Below are 20,455 nucleotides of genomic sequence, written 5' to 3' on the forward strand. Positions count from 1 at the left end.
CAGTCAATAAAACCAACCCAAAAATGACAGGGATGATGAAACTAGTAGACAAAAATGAAAAACAGCTATTCTAAGTATGTTCCACATATACAAGAATGTAGGGGAATAGTTTCTCATCATAAACATGATGAGAGAAAAAAGATATGAAAAATTCAAATGAAACTTCTAGAGGTGAAAATATCTGAAATTAAAAAAAAAACATGGATGGGATTAATTAATATCAGATTAGATACTACAAAAGAAAAGATGATTGTACTTGCAGACAGAATAAGAAAAACTATTCAAAATGAAGCAGAGAAACAAAAAAGACTGGCCCTGGCTGATGTGGCTCAGTAGATTGAGTGACAGCCTGCAAACTGAAAGGCTGCTGGTTCAATTCCCAGTCAGGGCACATGCCTGGGAGGCAGGACGGGTCCCGAGCTGGGGGTGTGCAGAGGTGACTGACTGATATGCGTCTCACATACTGAGGTTTCTCTCCCTCTTTCTTCCCACCTTCCCCTCTCTCTAAAGAAAATAAATAAAATATTTTTTTAAAAGAATAGAGTGAAAAAATTAATGGAATATCAGCAACCTACAGTAAAATATTAAATAGTCTAATATATTTATAACTGAGTTCTAGAAAAAGAGGAGAAAGGAGAACAGAAAAAATACTTGAAGAAGTAATGGCTGAACAAATTTTCAAATTTGCTAAAACAATGCCGATAAGAGATAAAACAAGGCAGGATGGGGCACTTTAAGCAAGCAGGCCACACCAAGACCAATGAGAAACCAGAACCTTCATGGTGGACAGAGGGAGAAGAGGCCGTGGGTACCCTGGCATTGCAGAAACAAAAGGGACAAAATGGCTCCAAGTGGGAAGCAATGAGGCTGGACGGGGCAAGTGCCAGATCACAGCAGACTTGGCATACCTCAGTCAGTCCCTGAGGCCTCATCTTATAGGCCAGGGGGGCCACTTTGTCCTGGACAAGGGCAACTGATTTTTTTCAACTGCAAAGTCAGACTTTGCTGTTCTCCTAAGTAGGAGAGTCCAGGGAACAGAAGAAAGGTTCAAGGCCCAGCTGTGACATCTAAGCCTTCAGCCTGCCCTTGTTTAGAACAAACACCAGGGGCAACAAAGACATGCTACCCATCTGAAAAGGTTCTTCCTCCCTATAATTCCTGGAATCAGATAACTCTTAAGCCAGAAAGTACCTCAGGGATCACAGACTCCTGGCTTTATAGATGAAGAAAGTTAAAACCCAGAAAAGTGACGACTGGTCCAAGAACAGTCAGGTGTCCTGACTCCCAGTTATGATCTCCACTGTCCCTCCAACACTTGGATTGCTCTGGAAGATGTTAGTAAGTCTGTGAATATGCACACAAGCTTGTCTCTATATGTCCGCTCTAGCTCCTTCAGGGCAACAGCAGATTCCTGGCATCACTTAGCTCCTGAACATCCATTTGGTAGGTGCTGGGTATGTGTTTCCCTTACCTGCACTGAGCAAGTGACTCTGGACCTGACCCTGAGGAAGGAAGAAGAAATAAAGCTCCCTGAGGATCTGAGGCCAGAGCTGGCCTAAGTCTGAGAGGGACAGAGAAACAAAGAGATAGAGAGCCTGGCCCACCAACCCACCCAGTGGGAGTTGCCTATTTTCTCATTGTCTAGCCAGTTACCAGCCAACCCCCCAAGAGGCAGAGATGAACTGAAGGGGGAGAGGCTTTCCTCTGGCCTCTAAGTCCCACTCCCTTAAGAGACTGGCCCTGTGCCAGCATTGTGCTTGCTACCCCATCCTCCCCAGGGCAGGAAGAAGAAATTGCCTTGAACGTTCCTTCTCCCTCTCCCCAAGGCCCACACCCTCCCTCAGCCCCAAATTCATTGCAGGCCCTGGATTGGGAGGCACCTCTTTACAGGGGTTAAGAATAAGCAAATTCCTGGGCTATTCCTGGAGCCTTGATTTTTATCATCCTTCCATTCTGGTCAATTCTGAGAGGCCAGTGGCCCAGAATGCCAGAGAGATCTGAGCCCAGTTCACAAAACCCAAAATAACCCTACACGTGCCTCTGTCAAGTCCTCATGGATCTGGCCATTTTACGTGCATGTTTTCCTACAAAATGGCCTGTTTTCCCCCACACACACAGGATGCCAGAACTCTGAGGCAACCCTGAGTAAACTGAGAAAGATGGGAGCAAGCATGGGTCGGGGGTGTGGGGGAGAGAGAAGTCAGGGTTGGAGTCAGAAAATCTGGCTCCAGGCTCCTCTGCTCAACTGCCTGGAGACCCTGAAATAACCAGCCTGTTTCCTCAGTTGTGAAATTTCCAAGCAGTGGCCTCCTCTTCTCTACAACTTCCTCTCCACCTCCTTGGGAAAGGCAGTGAAAGTACCTCTGACAGAACTGCAGACTCTTTAATGAGGAGCTCCTGCCTTAAGAGGAGTCCTGCCTCCTCCCCAGAGACATTTCAAGCCCCTGAGATTACAGAGATGGGGGGGTTTAAATCATGCAAGTGCTCGAAGTGTCCTAGGGAAATGGCTAGATTAGGGACATGTTTCTTTTTATATCGCAAATGCACTATTCATTCATTCAAAAAGTATTTAAGTGCTCACCAGGTGCTAGACAATGAGAAAATAGGCAAAGCATCAGTGGAGGGGAAAGCCAAGGCCTTTGCACTTTGAAAGGAGTAAAGAAACAGACTGAGATAAGCCATCAAAAATTTATCTGCCTATCAGAGCTGCCCATGGGGACTGCACACATCCTTACTGTGGTAAGTCAGATATCTGGCAGGGTTCACACTGCTTGGAATCCTGGGACATGAAGAGAGTGAGGTGACGGCTGGGTCTCAGAAATACCAGGACCTACAAACCAGTTTCCTATACTGCTGAAGTTAGGATGTGGTCACACTTAATGCTTCTATTCATGACATGAAACTAGAATATGTTTTAAAGTACTTGATTTAAAGGCGCCATCACTACCACAAAACAGATAGTGCCATCTCAGGTATTTACTTAAAGCTGCACCATCCTTCCTATGAATGCCTGTAAGAATTTTCTGGCAATAACTGGCAAGTGCTATGGAAGAAGTGGGTGGGGATAGGGTTCCAAAGCAGAAAGACCCAGCAGACTGAAGAATCACCTTCCACCTCACCTTCACCCCAGAGTCAGGGTGGGGCTCACCCTCACCAGCCTACCAACCTCTCTCCCCCCAGCCCACAAAGAGAGGGCCAAGTCCCTCCACCTCTGCTGATGGGCGCAATACCACAAGAGCCAGCTACAATGAAGACCTAAATTTGTAAAACAACCTAGAATCATGTGGATAAGCAGTGAGGAAGGTAAAAATGAAACAGGTGACATCATTTTTATACCAAATTACATATGAAATAGGGCAGTGAGGCTTCAGCTGGGTCAAGGCAGGCATTTCCTTAGTCCAACAGAGAGGGCTCTGGCAGCATATATAATACCAGCAATCTCGTCCCTTCCTACTTGGCCCCCTGAGCCCACTCATAGGGCTACAGATGCTGCAGGACAGAGCCCTGGGGGAAATGGGAGAGCCGGACAAAAGAGAAAAAACAGCTGATAGCTACAAACAGAAAAATCTGGGGACTCATCTATCCCACATCAGCTGAAGTTCTCATCACAGAGCACCTCACCCAAAAGATGCCTCAGACCATTAAGGAATCAAACTGCTTAGTAATTACTTGTTGATGAACTGATAGTGACTCTTGAGCATGCTGAAGTGTGGATCCACCCTCACAGCTGTGAAGACCCAGAAATTGTGGGTGGAGACTGGAAGAGAAGTCCAGAACCATACAGGAGCTCCTGGGTCTCACCTGCGGGGAATTTACCTACTATATGCCTCAAACTGGTAACCTTGGAGCAGACTGAGGACCTCCATCCAGTCCTTCCAATTCCTTGGCCAAAAGTGTTGCTAAGGTTTCTTGTCTTGCTTGGGATGCCAGATTTCTTAAAGGTTTCCAGAGTTGACAATGCATGTTTTCATCAACACTAAGCACTGGTTAGGCCCATAAGCTGATCAGGTATCATTAACCCTGCAACAGTAGCACAACGCTGGCCCCAAGGCCACCCAGATGTATCAGGACAGCTCCCAAGTGTGGTCAAGCCACTTGCTCCTTCCCACCCACAGTCCGCACCAAGTGGTCTCACTGAGCTATGGGCCAATTCTCGCACAGCACAATCGAAAAGGAGGAGAATGGCTAAGAGGCTGAGCCATGCAGTGTGCTCTGCATTGTTTCAAAAACAGTGAAACTTTTGGCCACAAAACATCTCTTTCCCAAGAGATACCAAGAGAGAGAGCAAGAAGAAAATAAAACACCACAGTTTTCAAATGCGAAAGCCTACTCAGCCTTTGTTCTTATTTGATGAATGCACAAACCACTAGGCAGATGACAGGTGAAAGAATGCTATTGTATTGTAGGGAAGTGTATTTCACCATGTCTGGCCTGAGATCTGCAGGGAGAGAGAGGTAAGTTTGATGACTGATGAGCACTGGAACACCTTCTCCACCAGCAGCTCCACTGCAGCACCGTCTGTACTGGGGGATTCGGTAATGAGAAGGAGCTGGCTCTTCCCAGTCTCCTGCTTCACTGTCACTGGCAATTTCACAGGAGGGAAGAGCCACCAAGGCAGGTGATAAGGAAACTACAAAATGAATACATGGTGCAAAGTCAAAATACTCAGTCCACTGTGAGTTTTCTGAGAGGGAAAGATGAAGCCTGTGAATTGTCTTATTTTATATCAGAAGTTACAAGAGGATGGGGAGAAAGCTTAGAGCAAAGTAGGTGAGTGAATTCCCAGCAGAGGCCTGGATCTGGAGTGACCGACCAGCTGGCTTTCTTTAAGACCTGTCATTCACCAACTCATATGCTTCAGAGATGCCATAAAAATTAGCAGAGGAACCAAGCAGCCTGGCCCCTGACAGCACCCAGAGGGCTGGATGGCTCCAGCGCCACTTCTACAGCTCCAGCAGCCCTCCTAGCAGGGGAAGCTGTCTACTAAAATGCCCAAATCCTAGATCACCCCCAAGCCCTGCCAGCATACAACACACAGAATCCACCTCAAACATCACTCTAACCCAACAGGAAGATTAAGTGTCCTGCCCTTGCCAGTTTCCCTGGTTGACTCATTTGAGGCAAAGAGTAGGTTGGGAAGGGTAGAGGCCTGTGCTGTCTTCCAAAGATCTATAGGGTCTATTCCCAGATATTCTGATTCTCCTTCTGGGCACATGGAGGACTGCACACCCATGCCCTCCCATCCCTGAACACACATGCCTTTGGTGTGACTTTGCCAGTCCTCCCATCAAAAGAGGAGTCTTTCCCTCCACCCTAGAGTTCCAACTGGTGCTGTCACTTGCTCTAAAGAAGCAGCAGATGGATATTACATTGTGAGAAATCAAAGCCTAGCTCTCAAGAGGCCTTGGAGACTCCATTTTCACCTAAAAGGCTAGTTTCCTTGAGAATGAGAAATCAAACGGGGGAAAGAGGCCCAGCTGAGAGCAGCATCAGTCACTAGACATGAGAGGGGCTCCTTACACCACGCACAGCCAGCAGCTGACTGCGGGCACATTCACACACTCAGGGAGGGAGACCAGCTGAGCCCAGTCTGAAGGGCTAGCCCATATTATTGTGAGCAGATAAAATGGTTATCATATTAATCTACTAAATTTGGGGGTGGTTTATTACACAGCAATAGAAAATTAATATAAAACCCATCCAGCAAGTCTATGCAACTATTCAGAAGAATGAGATCATTCTATATGCACTGTTGTGGAAAAATGGCTAAAGAAGTTGCCAAGCAGTAAGTACAATACAATGCTATTTATGGAAATTGATAATAGGGGGACAGCTGGATGTCAGTCTATCATAAAATGACTTAAAAAAATATATAAACCAAAGTATTAACAATGATTATCTCTGAAGGGCAGGATTATAGGAGATTTTCCTTTTCTATAATTTATATAATACTTGACTATTGAGTTTACATTATTATTTTTTACAATAACGAAAGTGCTTTTTAAAATCGTCATCTTCAATTCTGCTACAAGCTAATTTTACCTAACATCCCTGTTCGCCCTGTCATTCCCCTGTTCAGGGGCCAACACTAACTCCCCACTGCTAGCCTCCTAAAAAAAAACGAATCTCCCCTGGGTGGCATTCAAGGTGTGGGGCTCCCCACCACCATCCCATCATCTTCAGTCCAACTACTGGGCCACACCCATCTCTACCCACACCTCCAAGCCAGCCACCCCCACTGCAACCACTTAGTAAGCCCCCACCTTTGCCTCTCTAAATCCACCTGTCCCTCAAGGCCCAACCCCAGCTCCCATGGGTTCCTCCACAGGTCCTCAGAGAAAGTTTCACCCAGCCCTGCCCTTGACTGGATGGTGTCTTGAATTATTCTCCCTGCACTGCAGGTACTGACTGTCCCTCAAAGGAGACCTTCACAGACACCAGCCAAAGGGCCACCACTATCTCTAGCTTCTCTGTCTAATAGAGGGAGAGGGGCAGGGCCCAGACAGGTAGTTCCAACCCTCTGCACTGCCCAAAGCCTGGACAGTGGGTGATAACCTTGAACTGGCACTTCCTCCCTAGCCCTGCCCATCTCCAGCAGCAAGCAAGTGGGGGAGCCAGTGTGCAGGCTGCTAATTTAGAGTGACTCATGCCTTCAGGGACACTCTAAGAGCTCCCCCTCCCCACACTCCAGGTCCCACGTGCCACATACAGATCCAAACTCTGGCTTCAAACCTAATTGCCTTCCTGGGGGACCCAACAGCTCTTCCTCACTCAGGTCTCTGCAATCTCCTTGTGCAGTTTTTAAACAAAGCTGTGTAGAATCTCCCAGGAATAAGACAAGTAGAAAATTGCAGGCCCAGACCTCTACCTCATTTTCTTTAAAACAAAACACATCATTCTACACCTTACACACCCTGAAACACACACCCCCCACTCAAACCCAGCCCATTACACTGTCCCTCTGAGCCCTTCTATAGCATATGTCCCAAGTGGGGGCTGGTTCCCTCTGTCCCTAGTGCCACCACCCCCTAGGGCTTGTTGGAGAGTGTCAGGCCCCTAAGCCTCAGTCTCTACACTGTGGTAGGTGACCAGGTGAGAGGGCTTAGACAGGGCTTCTAGGTGCTGTGTTTGAGTTTTACACTCCCTCTAAGGAGGGACATTCATGTCACAGATATGTATTAACCCAGGGCTGTCCAACCTGTGGCTCAGGATGGCTATGAATGTGGCCCAACACAAAATTGTAAATTTACTTATAACATTATGAGATTTTTTTTTTGTAATTACATGTCACAACGTATAAATGTATAGTCCAACACGACTCTTCTTCTTCTGGTGTGGCCGAGAGATACCAAAAGGTTGGACACCCCTGTATTAACCTGTTAGAAAGACTTAGGTGGTCCTCTCAGCTGAGTCTCAGAACAATGCAAGAGAACTCCCTCCCACACAAACCCATGCAGGCACACCCAGCCACGTACACACCAGGGTAAGTACACACATACTCTGTCCTCTCCTCTCCTCTCCTCTCCCCCACCCTCTCTCTCTCTCTCTCTCTCACACACACACACACACACACACAGAACCACATGCATGGCCACATTCTTTCCCAACCTTGCTCTGAGGATCCCCCAAGATCACTTCCCTCACCTGTCCACTGTTCTCAGAGGCTGTCCCCACCCCGAGGACTTCTTCTAGACTCTCAACCTGACATACAGGATGGGACAGGATGAAAAGTAGATTTACAGTTGTAAGTACCCAAAACACAGTTTATTCTCGTGTTATCATTTATTAATTATTGCATGATTTTCCATACAAACAACTGTAAACCTACTTTTGCCCCTCCCTACCCTTCCCTTATTGGGAGTGGGAGAGAGGTATGATCACAGGTAAACGCAAAACCAGGGCCTCTGCCAGCCAGGTATCTAGAAGGCTGTCCTATGCAGAGTTAGGCATTGCTCGGGTTTTACAATAATATATTCAGTTTAACTTTCCTTTTTAACCTGAGAAAGGGAAATTTTTCCAATTTGCTCAAAGGTGTTATGAGGATCAGCAGTAGCCCCAAGCTCCTAAAGAAGGCTGGGAAGGCACCACCACCCTGAACGAAAGGCCATGGGACCCCTCGGCCTTTCTGCTGTAACAGCCACACCGCCCCAGCCAACGGGGCAGGAGTGGGGTTCCAGGGGAATCACCAAGCTGCCTGACTCTTCAGACCCCTGGACTGTCTCCATCCCCATCATTTCCTGTTCCTATCACAAGGTCAAATATTTTAACAAATGCTGACTGTTGAGCATAGAAATGGTCATGAGACACTCAGAAAGTGAGTATCCAAAATACAGTTAATTTCCAAACACTGCAAGAGGAGTGGGAAGGAAGACAGAGGGAGGAAAGGGTGTAATAAACTCAAAAGCACAGACAATAATACACGACGGATAATCAAAAGTAATCTGCGTTTGGCTCCCGACTGAACAGAATGTACAGTGAGGCACACACACTAAGACACCGAAAGCCAGCAGAAGTGCTCCTTCTGGCTCCGCCCACTTCTCCAGAGCACCAGTCCAGTTCAGGCTAAGTTTTTGGTTGTTTTTGGTTTAAGAGGAGGGAAAGAGTTTGGAAGCTGGACTTCATCCAAGCAGACACTCTTATTTCATTATGCTATGGCTATAATTGAAGTTGAAATTATTAACTAGTTGGGCTGGAGTCCAGCAACAGAGCCTTCTAACTTCTTATTCAGGCTAGGGCAGAAGACAGTTGAAATGAAAGTAGCAGCAGAGCCATGAGCATAGGACAGAAGTTAGGCAGCAAGACCCTGCCACTAACCAGACACATAAACATTTCTGTAAACAACCTTCACTCTATCCACCTTCTATCAGAAATCAGGGCCTCGGGTTTACCCATTAACTTTATTCTTTCCTCCTCCATCTACCTCCAGGCCACGGCCAGAGAACACACTGTCAGAGGAGGAGGTATGTGGGAAGTTCCAGAACTAGAAGCCAAGACTGAGACATGTGCCTTTGTCCCACCTCAGAAAGCACCTTTACCAGAGCTGGAAGGAATCTTAGCAATTAATCACCCAGCCTCCCCTTCTGCAGGTGAGAAAGCCAACCTGAAGAAAGCAAATAATTTGCCAAAGGTCAACCAGCCTGTTAGAGGCAGTAGCAGGAGCAAGGATTAGAAACTCCCACAGGGAGCTAGTCATCATTCCAGAGGTTCAACAGCATGACGAGAAATGGACGAACCAAAGCCCTCTGAGGCTAAAGCCATAGAAGAGGTTACATTTCCTGTTTAGAAAGTCCTCCACTCAGGTCTCCCGCACTGTGGCTTCAACACTTATGCACATAAGAAGGATGGTCATCTGGCTAAGCTGACTGGCGATGTCAGACCATGCAGACCTCCTGGGCAGCTCCCCACCAGGTTCTGCCCGGTAAGACCTCCTAGCCCAGGCCCCGCAGAACCTCTGTCATGGAGCAGGATATGTCATGAGGAGCCAGGATGTGCTGAGCAGCAAGGACTATCATCACTTGGCCTCAGTCCTTCCCTCCCCACCACCTGATTTTCACCCACCTTATCTCCCTTAGCACAGACCCACATGCCTGGCTGCCCAGCACAGTCCACACAGGTAGTGCCCCGAGTCCCAGAGCCGTAAGAATGGAAGTAATCACTGACCCAGGGCCCTGGGAGGTGGGAGACTTAAAATGGGAGCTCTCATATTCCTGCTGCAGCAGCTCAAGGCAGGCCCTGCAGAGGATGCCGAGGACCTGACGAGACTAGCCAGCAAGGCTGCCACAGGGCAGGCAGGACAGCCTAGCAGCCAGACTGCCTGGGCTTGAACCCTCAAGTCTCTGATTCCCTCTCTGCCTTAGCTGCAGCCTCTATAAAATGGGAGGAAATGATAGCTACCTCCCTGGACTCTTGTGAAAATTAAATGAGATTTAAATCAAGATTTAATATACTTTTAATAAATTAGTTGTGGACACATGTAGAGTCTGAAATTGTGGCCAAAGAGGATGGTGACAAATATGAATACTGATGATCTGAGTACAATGTGCAAAACATGGCAGGACAATAAGCAGGTTGTGGCCATTCCTGGGACACCAAATCATTTCTGCCAGAACTCACAAAGAAGGGAATCTTTTGGCAAAATAAGCTACCGGCTAGCACCATTCTTCCCAGGCCCACCACACTGCTAGGTTTTTAGAAGGTAAAAGATCTACAAATCACTCTACAGGAGGAAACCACAAAATAGAACACACAATAAATTAAAACATAACGACTTGGGTCTGTAAGCAGCAACCCCAGAGAACCTGAATCAGTACCATCCACACAGGCAGCCTAAGTAACTTCTGCCCAGCTCTAGCTCCACAGGGGCTGGATAAACAAATGCCAGGAACAAAGCAAGACCCCAGAAGCCTGTAGGAGCAGAGAGGACCTTGATGAGGGTCCTGGCAGAAGGTGCCACCCACAGTGCCAGAGGCATTCCTGAGGCAGCCATACAGAGAAGTAAGAGATAGGTAGCATTGGCTGGATTCCCACGGGTGCTTTTCTGAATGGCTGGTGGGAGGTCCTCCACTCTAGCTCCCACGCCTGCTGGGAAGAGAGAGGAAGCAAGAAGTTAAGAGACCTCTCCTGCTTCCCCAGGCTTCCTCCTTACAATCCAGTGGCTGTCCAGGAAAGAAATTAAGAATGCTGCCACCTGCCAATCAGAAACAGTGGGAAGGAGATTCTCTCTCCTGGCCCCCAAAGCCCAGGTTAAGGAGCTTATCAATTCCAAGTCTGGTGCTAGGGCAGAGACACATCTAGAAAATATCAGCGCTCTATGTTACCCTTCCCCTTCAACCCACAAAAAGGGCAAGAAAGACTTTGGCTTCAGACAGTTTATAGCACAGACCTTCTAAGCACTGCCACAATGGACCCAGACCAACACTGACCTGTTTTCTCTGAATTTCCTACAAATACCTTGGCTGCTGACATGTAAAAGAAGTTCCCAGAATATTCCTGCAGGAAAACAAAAAATTACATTGCCACTTCTCTGTGAAGCCACTCTAGGGTGAAGGCTGCCCAGCAGCGGCCACTCTTAGGGGCGGCAAGAACCCACTCATCAAGAACCCACTCATTCAACAGGTACAGACAGCCAGAAATGGCAAACTGGTTCCAGCTGCTGTGCCCACTCCATTCAGCTGGTGGTAGGTGCCTAAAGCATTATGAACTGGACCCAACCCCTGGCTCAGAAGGAAAGACGGCTGTGATTGATTAGTGATGTCTGCTATGGGCAGTTATGGAAGTAACAGAATCTGTATCACATATTTGCCATCTCTAAGGTAGACTCCTGGCTTCCAAGGATTTAACATTTGTAATTTTGACCACTCACAAGTAACCTGAAAGTTCTGAGATATGTAAAAATGTATAAATTTACTGAGATAAGAGTTTGATTCACATACCCTAAATGGCTGACGTAAAGAACAGGCCACTTTGTTATCTTCATCTCCACCACATCCAAAGTTACTCTTGTGAAGCAATAAAACTTGGTGGAAATGTTCATCAAGTAAGAGGTAAAACTGTAGCAGAAGTTGAAGGGGTAGTTAACTTCGGGTATAAAGACATACACAGGAAACACTTGGCTCTGTGGAAACATGACTATGGAGAAAGCCAGGCCCACATACAAATATTGCTGTGAATTCAAATTGGGATCCTAGAATGTGCAAGATTATTTTCTTTTTTGGATGGCAAAATGGGTCCCTATTTTTTGGTGAGATGTAATCAACATATAAATTATATTAGTTTCAGGTGAACGAATAATTACTCGATATTTGTATATGTCCCAAAATGACTACTACATAAGTCTAGTCAAAAAATCCATCAATATACAGTTACAAAATTGTTTTTTTTGTGATAAGAACTTTTAATATCTACTCACTTAGCAACTTTCAAATATACAGTAGAGCACTATTACCTACAGTCACCATATCACACATTGCATCCCCATGACAAGGCTCATTTCTTGAGAATATCAGGGGTCCACACTGTAACTACTCTGTGCCCCTCAGAAGTGAATACTGGGCCAAGGAGAACAAAGAGGCAACGAGAATCTATGCCCCGAAGGGGCTTACAATCTAGTTAGAGAAACTGTGATACCCAGTAGTACAGCAAATGCCCTGCATCTTCACAATGACACTCAGAATCTACTTCAATCTCCCTTCATTCTTTCCTCACCAACACAGGCAAACCGATTCACAAATGGTCTCATTTCTACTTCCAAGATGTCTCAGGTTCAGTCCCTCCTTTCCATTCCTCACAGTTGCCCAGCCACTCTCCCCACCATACTTTCCCCTCTTCACGGACACCAGACACACTCACTCTCTTGAAGCCTAGCCCTGCTTCTGTAACCCCTGTTCAAAAATCTGCAAAGTTCCCACCGCCTCCCAAGGCAGAATGCTATCTCCCCAGTACCAGCTCAGGACTTGCACATGGTGAGCACTCACCTTCTCTTAAGTAAATGAATGGAGAGATGAAATTTCCTTGGCTGGACATTTGAAGCCACCCACTGTGTGGCCACTGTTTCCTTGTCTAGCCTTTTCTCTCCCTGCTTCCCTCCACACAACCTACTCACTGTCCCACATAAGCTATTTACACACCCAAGCACTTTCTGGGTGCCTCCTTCAGACTGATCCCTCCTTCCTTCTGTTGAAATGCAAGCAACCCTTCAAAGTTCATGTCCAATACCACCTGCATGAAGTGTTCCTCCAAAATCAGGGTGATGTATCCCACTGTTTGAACCCACATAACACTCTACTCTCACAGGCCACTGACCTTATAATATAAATTGTTATTTTTAACCCCTTTTAAAAAATATATTTTATTGGTTATGCCATTACAGTTGTTCTATTTCCCCCCTTTCATTCCCCTCCACCCTGCACACCCCTCCTTCACCATTCCCCCCTTTAGTTTATGTCCACATGTCTCAAGTTCTTTAGATTCTACATTTCCCCTACTATTCTTGCCCTCCCCCTATCTATTTTCTACCTACTGTCTATACTTATTTTCTGTACCTTCTCCCCCCTTCTCCTTCTCCCACTCCCCTGTTGCTAACCCTCCATGTGATCTGCATTTCTATAGTTCTGCTCCTGATCTAGCTGTCCTCTTAATTTGCTTTTATTTTAGGTGTGGTGTTGCTTTTATTTAGGTGTGGTTGTTAATAACTGTGAATTTGCTATCCTTTCACTGTTTTTATCTTCTTCTTCTTAGATAAGTCCCTTTAACATTTCATATAATAAGAGCTTGGTGATGATGAACTCCTTGAATTTGATCTTATCTGAGAAGCACTTTATCTGCCCTTCCATTCTAAATGAAAGCTTTGCTGGATAGAGCAATCTTGGATGTAGGTCTTTGGATCTGATGACCTGGAATACTTCTTTGCAGCCCCTTCTTACCTGTAAGGTATCTTTTGAGAAATCCGCTGACAGTCTGATGGGAACTCCTTTGTAGGTGACTGTCCCCTTATTTCTTACTGCTTCTAGGATTCTCTCCTTCATTTTAATCTTGGCTAATGTAATTATTATGTGCCTTGATGTGTTCCTTCTTAGGTCCAACTTCTTTGGGACTCTCTGAGCTTCCTGGACTTCCTGGAAGCCTATTTCCTTTGCCAGATTGAGGAAGTTGTCCTTTATTATTTGTTCAAATAAGTTTTCCAGTTGTTGCTCTTGCTCTTCCCCTTCTGGTACCCCTATAATGTGGATGTTGGAGCATTTAAAAATGTCCTGGAGGTTCCTAAGCCTCTCCTCATGTTTTTGAATTCTTGTTTCTTCATATTTTTCTGTTTGGTCATTTTTTTCTTCATTCTGGTCCACTCCCTTGATTTGAGTCCCAGTTTCCTTTCCATCATTATTGGTTTCCTGTGCATTTATTTCCCTTCACTTAGTTTCACTTAGTTTAGCCTTCATTTGTTCCTCTAATTTGCGACCAAAATCAACCAGTTCTGTGAGCATCCTGATCACCAGTGTTTTGAACTGTGCATCTGAAAGTTTGGCTATTTCTTGGTCGCTTAGAGTTATGGGCTCTGGGGCTTTGAGTTCTTGAGCCATGTTTTGGTCTGTTCGCACCTGTTACATATGAGGAGTGGAGCCCCAGGTGTTCACCAGGGTGGGGCCGCCCAGGTTGCTGGGTTGTGAGGCTGTATGTGGGAGCGGGGTAAAGAGAAGCAATAGTGGTCCCTTCTGCTGCTTCCCACTGGGGCCTGCAGGGTCTGTCTCACTGCTCGCTCCTTCGCTGGTTTATCTGCGCCCAAATGTGTGACTGTGGTCAGCTTGCCACCTTGTGCCCTCACTGGGCCCGCCCATTGCTACTCCACACCTGGGATCCACCAAGGGCTGCCTGCACGCCTGGGTCAGTCCAGGGGATCTTTCCTGCCCAACTCCCCCCGCCCCCCCGGCTGCTGGCTCTGCCCCTCCTACCGGTCTGGCTGAAGGGTTCGTTGTTGTCAGACTTCCGTATAGTTCAATTTTCTGTGTTTTGGCTGCATTTGTGTTACTAAAATTTTGTTGTCTTTAAACTTGGTTGTGTGAGGAGGCACAATGTTTGCACCTACGCCTCCATCTTGGCGGAAGTCCTGAACCCCTTCCTTAACCCTTTACTGCATTATAAGCCCCATGAAGACAAAGACCTTTACCTTTTTCATTTTTGCATCATCAGAACTTAGCACAGACTCTTGTACTACAACATACATGCATGAAGTATTCATCAAATTCACTACACAAGCACCACAGGCAGTACAGAAAAGCCGGGAGAGATGAAGTCAGAAAATGTCATAGGCATTCCAAAGAAAAAGAGGTTCTTTTAGGATGAGTGGCCAGTGAAGTTTCCATGAAAGAGCTCAGACATGAGTAGTGTCTTGAAAGAGGGGAAGGGTGAACTGGGGAAGAGCATTCCAGGAAGGTGGAACAGTACGAACTAAAGGACAAAGAAGGAATGACCAAACCATGCTTGGGAGATCTGTCTGCTAGAACTTAGGGTACCTGGGGGGAGACCAGTGGGAGACAGGGCTAGGTAGACTGGGAATGAATAGAAAGGATGTCGAGTGCTGGGCCTACCGTACTTGGACTAGAGCCATACCCTCAGTCACTGGGGATGAGAAACAGAGCAGGCCTGGGCCCTAATGGTAGTCTTGTCCTCTCTTGTTACAAGCATATTAGTCTAGTCTCCTCAGCTATAGTATAAGTAACAGCCACCATCTACTGCACACCTGCTGTGTAGGAGGCCCTACACTATTTTTAGCAGAGAGAGGAAAGCTGGCGGGTATACAGGGATCACAGCATGAGCCCTCCGTTTTCTCCAATAGTCCAGGAAAGCTTCCTGGAGGAGGAAACACGTGAGTCAGAGAAGCGGACAACTGCAGGTCAGAAGGGCATCCTCACATGAGTTTAGTTCTCTGAACCAAAGGGTGTTGAAAAGCTGCCTTCTTAGTCCCATTTTGGGGATGGGGTAAGTAAGGTAGACATAGCCCAGGGGACCCCATACTACCCCAATGCCTCATACTTCCCCAGACACTACAGGCATCTAGGGAAGAGGTAGAGGAGAGACCAGTATCTTTTTCAAAGAGAGGCGATCCAAGACTCCAGTTTAGAGATACACAAGTACAAATACTGCTCTCATAACAAGCCAGTTTCTTCTTTGGACTTTATTTTAACCACAGGAAAGTTTTTTAAAGTCCCAAACTTGGAGGCACAGATGGACTATATCTTAGACCTCGAGGTGTGCCAAAGCTCTGTCACTCTGAGTGCCGATCAGCCAGCGGTGGCTCTGGAACTGGTCAGGGGTGCTGGGCGGTGGAGTGGGGATGAGGGAGTGGGAAGGCCTGCGGGCGGTTTCCCAGCCCTGCGCGAGCACCCCGGTCCTGCCTGCGGGCACTGTGTGGACTGCGTCCAAGCCACTGGAGTCTACTGGGCCACACAGTCAGAAATCCATGACAGCTCCGAGGTTCTCCCTTTCTGCAGCACTCTACAGAACGCCCATCCCTTCGCCAAGCCTCTCCTTGCGGATCCCTTGCGTCCCGGGCCCGGGCCCCGCCCACACCTTCCCCTTCCCAAGCCGCTTCCCGGCCCGCACTGGGCGCCTACCCCACCCCTCCCTCACACCGCCCCAGTGCCGCCCTCCCGACACCCCCTCCCAGAGGTGCCCCTGAGGCGCTCCCCCTTCTGGAAACCCAGCAGAGGGCTCGCCTGGCTTGCCCACAGCTGACCCGACCCCCGCAAGCTCGCTCGCTCGCTCCCAAACCCGCCGCCCGCCCGGGGACGCACTCACCGAGCTCCCAGGAATGCGGTATCCCGGTTCCCTCGCTTTCCCTGGCCTCTGCCACCACAGCAGCCGCCAGCGGAAACGGGGGGCGGGGCCGGGGCTCGCGGTGGGGGGCGGGGCCTTCCCGGGATGGGTCAGGCATCGGGGCGGGGCCGGCAGGAGGGGACTGGCGAGGCGGCCGGGACCGGAGGCCCGGATCCCAAGTGCGAGGGGCGGGGTGACCCGGCTGCCAAAGGAAGCTGGAACTGGCACGGGGCGGGGCGGGACGGGAGGTCTCCAACACCCCCTGCTGGATCCCCTGCGTTAGAGCTGGAGGGAGCTCAAGGTGCAAGGCCAGGGTCGTGCTGGGCACGGGCGTCCCGGGCCTAGCGTGGCTGGCCTGTGGGGTTCCGGAACCCTTCCTCTCCTCCCCACCGCCTGGATTCTCGACTGGCGGCTCATCAGAGGCGTTATTAGTATGAAGCCTTTCCTTTGCCTCTACGGGCCTGAGCCGCAGCCCCGACGGGAACTGGGGAGGACAAGGTCAGCGCCTGGGAGTTCACGCTCCTGGGCTGGGGCCCCATTCACTACCTCAAGGCCTGCGCTGGCCAGGATCTCAGCTTTCCCCCTCCGGCCAGGCTGTCTGACCTCACCACCTCCATCCCCACACCTAAGAAATCCTTCCGTGGTATATGGGACGGACTATTTGAGATGTTGAGATTTGACATCGCGAGTGCGTATTAGATACTGCAGGGAGGAGCCGCTATCTCCCCAAGAGCTAAAGGCCTCCAAGTGTTGGTAAAGAGCACAGTTCGCAGGGAGAACTGAATTAAGTCAGGAAAAACTCAAGTTAGACATCTATGGGGGAGTGCTTCCTGTAGGCGTTTCCAGGGTTTGATTCTTGGAGCAGAAGGCCAGGACTCTTTTCTGAAGAGTCCGTACCATTATTGTCATCGAAATGTATTCTGTGCTTCGCACGTGCATGATCATGTGCTAAGAATGATTTGAAACCAAGTTTTAAACCTGCTTCTAATCACTGGGGTCCCCTTCACCTCTCCTAGTTAGACTGGCAGTTTCCCCTCAGCTCCCCAGCCCCCACCCCTCATACACACAGTCTTGTTTTTGTCTATCAGACTTAAACCAATAATCCATTTCCTGACTCTCCGTTCTCTTCCTTCAAAACCTTGTTAATGCCCCCCCCAAGTCTTCCAAGCCCCAATCTCTCCAGTCTTTTAACACATATTGAAAACTCCATCCAACTTCCAGAAAAAGAAATTGAGACCCAGACAAAGAAAGGGACTTGCTAGTGATTTCTGCTGGTGACTAGTTTTACTGCAAAGGCAGCAGGAAGTAGCCTGGTGTGGTAGAAACCACAGGGCTTTGGACCCAGAGCTGGAATTGAATCCTGGCTCTGCCTCTGATGGACTGTAACCTCTCTAGTCTCAATTTCCTCACCTTAATAATACCAATGTCACAGGGTTGATGGGATGACCCTGTGGCATTGGTATTATTAGATGGAGGCAAAAGCACAATTGATACAAGGTGATGCTCAACAAATGTTAGCTTCCTCCTGCCTTTCAAAAAAGAAAAGCAAATTTCAGGTAATAGGATTATGAATCTAAGGGATGGAAGAAACCGTAGAAGAAATCCTTTCAGTGATATTCCAGAAAGTGGCCCTGCTGCTCACTCTCCTTCAACATATGCAGAGAAGAAAGACTCAGTTCCTCCAAAGGGGTTTACAGCTGCAGGATAAAGCCATGGAGGAGAGCCACAGAGCATTCAGAATTATTCACATAAAGGAGGCTAAGGTGACTTGCAGTCTTTGAGGCAGACACATATTACTATGTCCACTGGGGACAAAACTCAAATAAATGACCTGACAAGGAGGCAAGACACCCTCAGGGCAGAAGCTCCCAAAAGCAGGTCTCAGCTTTACTGTATAGGCCTCTGAGGAATGTCAGTGAGTCTGTGTCCTGGAAATTCTGGAAATGTTGAGGCAAAATCACCCTATAGAGAGGGCAACTATATCAAGGTTGTCAGGCATGTCCCATTTACTACTTGTGTCCTGGCATGGTTATTAATAGTTCCCCTTTCAGTCTCCAAATATCTTTGTTTGGACAATAAATTATAGGTCATATTACCTATGAACAAAGGCAGTACTCCAAACAGTTCCTTTCAGCTCTGCATGTCAGCAATTCTGCTGGAATTCCTGGATCCCCACAGACCTCAAAAGATAGCATGTCAGTTTATCCCCTTGGAATCCCCAAACCAAATCAAAAATGATAATAAGCAAAAATTAAGTTTCCAGCCAGCCACCTCAAGTCAAGCTTAGGCACAGACAACGCCTGCTGAATTGTGACACCTAGTGGGGAGAATTCACACTGCTGGAGGCTGAGTTCCCAACCCTTTGCAGCTAGCCAGAGGTTTCTTTTCCCCTTGTAAAGCACAGAACAGCAGCTAACATTTTCCAAATGCTTATGTCCCAGGCACAGTTCTAAGTACTTTAAATGTGCTAATTCACCTGACCGTCACAACAACTGCATGAGATAGCTACTACCATCAGCCCATCAGCCCTCCATCTTACAGATGAGAAAACTGAGGATCAAACGATATAGGCTGCACTGGCCAGGTAGCTCTGTTGTTAGTGTCATCTCAATGGGCTAGATCCCCAATCAGGGCACACACAAGGGTCACCTGACAGAGGCATGAATAAGTGGGATAACAAATGGATTTTTCTCTCTCTCTTCTCTCCCTTCCTCTAAAAAAAAGTCAATAAAAAATTAATATTTATGAGTCAGGTAATTCCCCCAGTTCATTTACCCAGTAAATGAATATTCCATTATCTAACCCCAGGTTGTCTGCTTGCAGGGCCTGGCACTTAACTGCTACTCTTTCCAGCTTCTGTCAGCTACATGTGCAGTTACTTCAGAGGTGTCTGGTGTCTAAAGTGACTTTGACTAACTCTCCAGCATGAGATGATGAGATGACATGAAGGGAGAGTGAGAAGCAGAGTGTACTAGGAGGTCAGCTTCCATGTCTACCAGTAAAAAGTGGTAGTTTCCACATGTATCTAGGAGTGAAACCAGGGCATTAAACCAGACAACGAGAAGACATAAACAAACCATCAGTTGAGCGCACAGTGGAGCTGCTAGTTTAAAGAAACACTTTCCAGTGTGAAGCATGAAACAGGTCCTTCCCTGCCTCTCTCCCTTCAACAACACTCCATGCAATTTGAAGAATGATTGCTGCTCACTGAAGCCTATCAGCTGCACCAAGAGGACCCAAACCCAAACCTCCCACATTGTCATGGTGAGGCAGGTAGAAGTGACCAAAGGCTGTTCTGCTTCTTTTCCAGCTCCCTCTTCAAAAGAATCCAGATCATCCCAAGGGTCCTTCCTTCCTTCAACTTCCTTCTCTTCCAAAGCTCAAAGTGCAGTGGATGTAGCAGGATTGAGGGGCTAATAGGCATCTTGCACAAGTGTTTATTAAAAGTTTGTCCTGTGGTATTTGGAACATATATGCTTACTCTAAAAAAGTATTCATTGTTTATCTAAAATTCATTGTTTATCTAAGTGTCCTGTGTTTTTAATAGCTAAATCTGGCAACTCTACTTTGTTATCCATGTTGCTACAACAGTTGGAAAACAAAGACTAAATCAGAGGTCTGTAAACTTGTTCTTTAAAAGGCCAGATGCTAAATATTCTAGGCTTTGCAAACCATATGTTCTCTGTCACAAATAGTCAAATCTGCCATTGCAGCACAAAAGCAGCCATAGACAATGAATAAATGAATGAGCAAGACTGTGTTCCAACAAAACTTTATTTACAAAAACAGGTAACAGGTCATAGTTTGCCAACCCCTGGGCCAAAGTAGGGCCTTCAAACTCCTGTTTATCTTCAGATGTACTTCAGGGGTGAGAGTAAGTTGGATCCAAGTTCTCAGGCATGAAAAATGGAGACAAACTGATCAAAATCATTGAGCATAATGAACACCAGTAACTCTGGGTGGCTGTGCACATCTGCATACGTGACCCAAGGTGGGTCAGTGCCTGCAGAAAGCATGAGCTTCCAAGTAGGGGCTTTTGGAGCCACCTAGGTTTTGCAAGCCTTGGTCAGACACTCTCTAAAGAAGTACAGATGTGCCCTGGCTGGTGTAGCTCAGTGGATTGAATGTGGGCCTGCGAACCAAACAACCG

At 47.4% G+C, this 20,455-nt stretch overlaps 1 protein-coding gene across 5 annotated transcripts in view; it reads right to left on the reverse strand.

Moving 5' to 3' along the window:
- The window catches only part of TSPAN9 (tetraspanin 9), a 215,447-nt gene extending 199,053 nt beyond the window's left edge, over positions 1–16,394 (reverse strand). For 2 of the 5 annotated variants that reach the window (XM_037133914.2, XM_037133913.2), the window contains exon 1: positions 16,288–16,360. Coding sequence is in view for 1 of the 5 variants with exons in the window: in XM_053662326.1 (XP_053518301.1) it covers positions 10,923–10,965 (43 nt within the window). In the remaining 4 variants the exon portion in view is untranslated. Of the gene's footprint in view, positions 1–10,922; positions 10,990–16,287 lie in introns of all 5 variants that reach the window. The other 3 variants (XM_053662326.1, XM_037133912.2, XM_037133915.2) reach the window with 3 other exon arrangements.
- Between the last annotated feature and the right edge of the window lie 4,061 nt (positions 16,395–20,455).

This window comes from Artibeus jamaicensis, unplaced genomic scaffold, assembly GCF_021234435.1.
Source record: "Artibeus jamaicensis isolate MK-2021 breed Jamaican fruit bat unplaced genomic scaffold, CSHL_Jam_final contig_1028, whole genome shotgun sequence".
Taxonomy (NCBI): Eukaryota; Metazoa; Chordata; class Mammalia; order Chiroptera; family Phyllostomidae; genus Artibeus; species Artibeus jamaicensis.